The sequence below is a fragment of the Phalangium opilio genome, unplaced genomic scaffold, assembly GCF_054372755.1.
Source record: "Phalangium opilio isolate 3A_F unplaced genomic scaffold, DU_Popi_V2 ptg000209l_1, whole genome shotgun sequence".
Taxonomy (NCBI): Eukaryota; Metazoa; Arthropoda; class Arachnida; order Opiliones; family Phalangiidae; genus Phalangium; species Phalangium opilio.
Genome location: NW_028324217.1, coordinates 14,441,342 through 14,449,163, shown reverse-complemented (window position 1 = coordinate 14,449,163; position 7,822 = coordinate 14,441,342). Strand labels below are relative to the sequence as shown.

Below are 7,822 nucleotides of genomic sequence, written 5' to 3'. Positions count from 1 at the left end.
CTATCTGGTAATCGTACGCAGATAGTGCCAGTGACCATCTTTGTAACCTCGCGGGCGCCATTTGTGGAGTTGGTTTGTTTTCAGACAGGAGACTAATCAAAGGTTGATGGTCCGTGATCAGTTTGAATCGACGTCCAAGCAGGTAGTCTCGGAACTTTGTGACGCCGTAGATGAGAGATAGGGCTTCTTTTTCGATTTGGGAGTAATTCTTTTCCGCTTGAGATATTGTCCGGGATGCGAAGGCTATAGGTCGTTCTTCCCCGTTTGTGAAGTGTGAGATTACAGCTCCTATGCCGGCTGGTGACGCATCACAGGCTAGTCTGATTTCAAGTTCTGGATCGAAATGCACCAATAGGTTAGATGTGGTGAGGAACTCCTTGGCTCTTTAAAACGTTTCCTTCTCCAATTTGCCCCATTTCCAATCTGTCGTCTTCTTGAGAAGCTCGAAAAGCGGTGCAAGTTGCATGGCGTAGTTCGCCACGAACTTTGAATAGTAATTGATAAGGCCTAAAAAGGACCTTACTTCTTCCACGTTCTGTGGCTCTGGTGCTTCAGAAATTGCTGCCATTTTGTTTGACATGAGCTGCAGGCCTCTACTGTCCAGATGGTGTCCCAAGAAATTGAGCGATTTCTTGGCAAACTAGCACTTCTCTCGTCGTAATTAGAGTCCTGCTTCTTTAATTGTTCGCAAAATAAAGTCCAATTTCCGTAAGTGATCCGCTTCGTCTTTACCGCCAATTGCAATGTCATCTTTCATGGGTGTTACGTTTCGTTGATTGCTGAGTAACGCTTCCATGTGCTTCTGGAAGATGGCCGAAGCTAAGGATATACCATACGGTAAGTAGTTATACCGGAACAAGCCTTTCTGCGTGTTGATCACAACAAGATCTTTGGGTTCGTCATCTAGTTCGAGTTGGCTGTAAGCGTCTCGCATGTACAGCTTCGAGAATACTTTGCATCTGGAAAGTTTCGTGAAAACTTACTCAGCTTTCGGTAATGGATATTTCTCAGTCAGGATTTGACGATTGGCGGTGACCTTGAAGTCGCCGCAAATTCTGACGTTCCCATTAGGCTTCAATATTGGGACGATAGGAGCCGCCGATGTTGCAAATGGTACAGGAGAGAGGATGTTTGCATCTTGCAGTCTTCTCAGTTCTTCATCGACCTTGTCTTTGTACGCGCAAGGCACTGATCTTGCTTTGAAGAATCGTGGTTCAATTTCGGGTTTGCTGTACAAGTGGACTTTAACTCCTTTGAGACATCCACATGAACTTGTGTCAAAGATCTCGGCATGCTTGTCCAGTACGGCCTGTACTTGCTTGATATATTCATGACCAGGCTCGATTGATTTAGTACACCCTTTTCTAGAATCGGAAGTAAGGATGAAAGCTAGGTTCTACCGCAAAGGGTAGGTCCTTTTCCTCGGTATATAACAATGGGCAGTACGTCTTCGTGCTCCAGGTATGTGACGTTGACTTTTGCGACGCCGATAGTCTCGATGCAATGGCCCGAAAATGATCTGAGTCCTTTGTCCAACTTTTTATGGATACTTCGTCGATGATGGCGTTGGCGTTCTCGCTAGACATGAGGGTAAACGCTGAACCCGTGTCGACTTCCATTGTTAAGTTTTTCGTGTTGACAGGGCATTCTTTCTTGTATGGTCCTCCAGGTCGCACTTCATGTTTTTCTGGTACGTGATAGATCCCGTACTCGTTTTGTTCCATGGGTACTTAATCGGATACAATGTTATGAATGTCGAAGGCTTCGTGTTCTTCCTCCTGGATGTCAGTGTGATTCGCTTGAGCATTGAATTTGGATCGATTGTTTCGGTTTCTGCACGCTCTTGACAAGTGACCTCTCTTTCGGCAATTGTGGCACGTAGAATCTTTGTATTGGCAGATGGCAGGTTCGTGTCCATGAGAAGTACATCTGTAGCACTCTTTGCCGTCACTGTTGTATGACTTCATGGCATTATCTTGATTATTGAACCTTGTCTGTGGTCTTCTTGTCTTCTGAGGACATTTCTTCTTGGATAAGATGGATATGGCATTTACTTCATCGTTTTTCTCTGTGCTTCTATGATTCTTCATGGCACTGATGTTTTGCGTTGCCTGTTCCATAGCTTGAGCAATAGCAATAGCTTTAGCGAGCGTCAATTTATCTTCAGCTAAGAGAAGTTTTTGCAGTGACTCTTCTCGGCATCCGCATACTAATCGGTCTCTAAGCATGTCATCCAGCGATCCACCATAGTTGCAAAAGTTCAGAGATATATTTAGGGATATAGTTTCTCCAGGTTGACGATCTCTCGAGTTGAACTTGAACCTCTCTACTATTTCGGATGGTATCGGGTTGAAGTAATAATTTAAGGCTTTGACTAATTCTGTGTAGGTTTTATCCGTTGGCTTGGCTGGTCCCACTATGTTGCGTAGTGTGGCGTATGTCGAAGCTCCGATGACCGTGAGCAACATCGCCTTCTTTTTACCTTCAGCTTCTATGTCGTTAGCAACGACGTATTGCCCCAGTCTTTCGGCATATAAGGTCCATGATTCCGTTTGTTCATTGAACGTTCCAAAATGAGCAGTGACTGACAGGTTTGAGGATTTGATGATTGTCTCTCGTTGTCTTGATGTCCTTCTCTCGTACTGGTGGTGATCTACGTTGTAGATGCTGTAGTCGTTCTAATTCAAATAACCACACCTGACCTAACCAAAGACAATTGAGACCAAATCAACAAAACCAACCTACTCTTACCCAATACCGTTGGAGTTCAAATAACTCAAAACATCCCAACCTAACCTCACCTGATCTAATACTAATAGGTCTACAATGAACCAACCTAACCTCACCTGATCTAATACTATTAGGGTTGAATTGACCCAATGAAAAGTTACAATCTGTTTAAAGTAACGCTAAAATGATAGAAGCTGCAATCATAATGCTCTCAAATTTTGAAAAGCCGTTTTGGAAAAGCTCTTATGATAAAACGCTCCATACATACGATACTTTCAGAACAATCACAGATCCTACGAACCAGTAATCCTGTAGCAAAAGTTCCATTAGTTTTCAAAATTACTTAAACTAAATGGCGTAATGAAATCCTTCATAATATTTTATTGGAAAACCTTTCATCAACCAACGAAGGATAACAAACATATACTCCAGTAAAAAAAAATTCTAAACGACCTAGTTTAATAAAAATGTTTTTAAGCTTGTTATGAAACTCTTGGGGTTATCATTAATTTATTTACTAACATCAACAACAATGCCTAGAGTTACCCTGTTATTAACTGTCAAAAAGCGATAGATGAGCCATATTTTCGCGCCAGTCGATGGACGTTTATTTTATAACCAATACAAGTCGGGAAAACCAAAATATTACCTCTCCGTGTCGAGAAGATTATATAACCTTAAGTATCCAATGAAAACGTCGACCTTTTGCCCTCATCCTTTCCCGCGCTTTGCGCTTCCACATTTCATCCTTACTCTCAACATTATCTTCCTCCATTTTACATATAAAAATCAAATACTCACAAAAAGAAGTGGCAAAAACCTGCTGGCTCTTTACAACCACTTAATTTGACTTAATATCCAATTTCCAACAACAATAATATACCGGTAGTTTAATTGACAACCTACTAGCATCGAAATTCTCATAAGGAATGGCTCCCGCGGATAAAAAACGGCAATTTTCAACTAGGTGGGCGTTATCTCATAAGATTTGAAAAATATCATTTGTCTTTTTTACCAATGCCTAACCGTTTGGATTTTTTAAAGCAGTCTTAGCACCAAAAAATATTTTTGAATGAGGATAAAAAAGGTCTGTCCTCTCGTAATTTTTTAAGCTTTTATCATGATTACTCTATACAACAGTAACAAGGAGTATAAACGCATTAGTGGAAGCAGTATTTTTTTCCCAAAACAATCTCGCTTATGTTTATGCAATGAATGAAATATATCACAATGCACGGGCCTTGATAGATATAGGAGGCAATGAAGGAAATATATCGCATGCACGGGCCTTGGTAGATATAGGAGGCAATGATAATCTCTCTCTTTGCACGAGAGGTTTATCTTTAATATTTAAATAAATATAATTATTTTTAATTGTTTTAATCTTCAATAATTAACATTAATAATAGTTAAATCGTTTAAAATAAAGCTATACTTATTATCTTCTCAAACTTTGCTAATATTGACGTTTAAAGTGAAGGGTACCCCTCTTCCCGCTTTCTTCAAATTTTGGGGTATATATACGATTCGTTTCCATTATAATAGTAAGGAAAAACCGCAAATGCGAAAACCTTTGGTAGCGATCCTACCTTAGGGAGGCTAGACGTTTCTCGTAACCCTAGCTGATCGCCGCGTATATCCTAAAACCAAACGATGATAATGGAGTAGAAGCCAATGATACAGATTGGTGTCTATGTGGAATAGACGGAAGACCAGTGGATGGTGGTGTTAGAAGGCAGTGTAAGTGCAGACGGGTGTCAATGTGGGATTGGCAAAGAACAGAAGATGGTGGTGATTAGAAGCCAGTATGTACAGACTGGTGTCCACGTGGAATGGACGAAGACCAGAAGATGGTGGTGATTAGCAGCCAGTAAGAACAGACTAGTGTCCGTGTGGTATGGACAAAGACCAGAAGATTGGTGGTGTGAGAACTCAAGTAGAGGAGCCATTTCCGTGACTGTGAAAGCAGTTCGGAAATGGCGAACACGTTTGCTCCGATACGCAAACTGCGAACGCGGTCACGTGGGTGTAACAACGGACAGACAGACACACACACACACACACAGACAGACAGACAGACAGACACACAGACAGACACGGCCGTTACAGAACCTCTCCTGGACTACGTCACACGGAGAGGTAAAAAACCAAACTTTGGTATTTGGGCGTGCCTTTAGGTTTCTAGTAGCAGACGACATAGCCAGCTCGAACATTACACTCATGTACGCGAGCTACTCGTGGTATATGTTTTCCGAACAGCTAGTGTCCGTGGCGCACTATTCTTGTTGGCTATTCTAACACTAAATAGCTCCTATCGCCGAGTAAGAGGCAAATTAGGGAAAGACTGATAGCTATTAATTTTAGAAAATAAATTAATTGGGTTATTAAACATATCTAATGTATAAAATAGGATATCGATATCATGGTTGGACCCTGGGCTCCCAACCAATACACCGCAGCGTCTTTCCGTATGCTACCTCCATATCTTATTACATCATACCTGACCCTAGCATCCATGTCATCCGGTATACCTGGAGGTTTTTTCTCATTCGTCTTTACGTTTGAAAAAGAGGTATTTTATGAGAATAAGTATTTTTTAATAATGAAATTATTATTTTATTACTATTTTGTTCGAAGTTGATTATTGTAAGCGTGAGCATGTGATCAATTCTTTAGTACAAGCCGAATCTATTAGCGTCCGTGAACGCGGATCGAGTGGGCTATGTTATTAGTAAGGCTCTTAGCAATTACGAAATTTAAGGGATTTAATGGTGAATTATGATTGGTTTTGAACGGCGGTTAAGTTTAAAAAGGCTTATAAAGGATATTACGGAATACATACCCGTTCTTGGAATGAGCAAACTCAGATGTTTTAACGGGGTAAAGGGTTTCCAAATCTCACCGTGGAATATTTTAAATTAAAAGGTCTTCATGGAGTAAAACGCAGTTTGTAAATCTTTCCGTTACAGTTTCTTTATCTACTTGATTATGTTGTGCTGAAATTAACTTAAATATTTTATTTTTTTATACGACATAAAAGGCACTGTATACACGTTACGTGACTGTCCAGGCAGAGTAATTGTATTTATCCAGCTGCAGTAGTAAAATTCTTAGGAATAGAACATTATGTGTCACATATACACTCCACAGGATAGCTGAGGTTTTCATACGTTTTTTGGGCAATCATACTTTTACCCTAAGCATCACTGGGCAACTCACAAAATTATGCATTCCAAATGCTTGAGAATTCCTGGTACACTTTGACACATATTTTTAACACAGCCAGATTCAGTAAAAGGCAGCCTAGGTTTCTCAAATATGCCTGCTAACTTTCACTTAAGAGCAAAAACGTATATCGTAATAGGTTTAGCTACTTGAAGGTGCTTATGTTAAATCTAGTGTTTAAACCTGTCTTCGGCTCTCAAGGGAGGTAGTTTTCAGTAGAATTATACACTATAAGGTTGTGGCTAGAATCAAATCAGGGAGAAAACGTTCTGGGCTTTCGGAGTAGCAGCGTGCGAAGTAAGCGGGTGGCACAGGGGAAATGACCAGTTTAAAAATTTCCTGGTCCAGTTTAAAAATTAAATCGGAGGGGGTCAGAAAATTCAAGGTTAACCAGAGCCCGGACATTAACTCAAATTTATAATTATCCACTTCTTCAGTTTAGCAGACTACGTGCCTCGGAGCATGACAATTTGGTCTCGCCATTTTGGTCTCGCCGATTTGGTCGCGTGTCTTATTGGTCTCACCGATTTGGTCTCGGTACTATTTGGTCTCGGTACTATTTGGTCTCGGGACTATTTGGTCTCGGGACTATTTGTTATCGTGATTATTTGGTCTCGGGACTATTTGGTATCGTGATTATTTGGTCTCTGGACTATTTGGTATCCTGATTATTTGCTCTCGGGACTATTTGGTATCGTGATTATTTGGTCTCGGGACGGTTTGGTATCGTGATTATTTGGTCTCGGGACGGTTTGGTCTCGTGATTATTTGGTTACCTAATTAGTTGCCTCCTTTTCGAAAGCAATGGTCCCAATAATTCGTCGCCAACTTTTCCAAAACATTCTCCTATAAATTAGTTGCCACCTTTTCCTATATATTCTCCAATTAATTAGCTGCCACCTTTTCCAAAATATTCTGCTATTAATTAGCTGCCACCTTTTCCAAAACATTCTCCTACTAATTAGCTACCACCTTTTCCTAAACATTCTCCTACTAATTAGCTGCCACCTTTTCCAAAACATTCTCCTACTAATTAGCTACCACCTTTTCCAAAACATTCTCCTACTAATTAGCTGCCACCTTTTCCAAAATATTCTCCTAATAGTTAGCTGCCACCTTTTCCAAAATATTCTCCTATTAAGTAGCTGCCACCTTTTCCAAAATATTCTGCTATTAACTAGCTGCCAACTTTTCCGAAATATTCTCCTATTAATTAGCTGGCACCTTTTCCAAAACATTGTCCTACTAATTACCTCCCACCTTTTCCAAAATATTCTTCTAATAGTTAGCTGCCACCTTTTCCAAAATATTCTCCAATTAATTAGCTGCCACCTTTTCCAAAATATTCTGCTATTAATTAGCTGCCACCTTTTCCAAAATATTCTGCTATTAATTAGCTGCCACCTTTTCCAAAACATTCTCCTACTAATTAGCTACCACCTTTTCCAAAACATTATCCTACTAATTAGCTGCCACCTTTTCCAAAACATTCTCCTACTAATTAGCTGCCACCTTTTCCAAAATATTCTCCTAATAGTTAGCTGCCACCTTTTCCAAAATATTCTCGAATTAATTAGCTGCCATCTTTTCCAAAATATTCTCCTATTAATTAGCTGCCACCTTTTCCAAAATATTCTGCTATTAATTAGCTGCCACCTTTTCCAAAACATTCTCCTACTAATTAGCTACCACCTTTTCCTAAACATTCTCCTACTAATTAGCTGCCACCTTTTCAAAACATTCTCCTACTAATTAGCTACCACCTTTTCCAAAACATTCTCCTACTAATTAGCTGCCACCTTTTCCAAAATATTCTCCTAATAGTTAGCTGCCACCTTTTCCAAAATATTCTCCTATTAATTAGCTG

The 7,822-nt window shown here is 40.1% G+C and overlaps 1 protein-coding gene across 1 annotated transcript; it reads right to left on the bottom strand.

Annotated features, from left to right (window-relative positions):
* Positions 1–1,730: 1,730 nt before the first annotated feature.
* LOC149620777 (uncharacterized) lies at positions 1,731–3,057 on the bottom strand. The gene is made up of 2 exons (XM_089854604.1): positions 3,004–3,057; positions 1,731–2,678 (listed from the first exon to the last, which is right to left on the bottom strand). The coding sequence occupies exons 1-2, from the start codon at positions 3,055–3,057 to the stop codon at positions 1,731–1,733; spliced, it is 1,002 nt and encodes a 333-aa protein (XP_089710730.1).
* Positions 3,058–7,822: the final 4,765 nt, after the last annotated feature.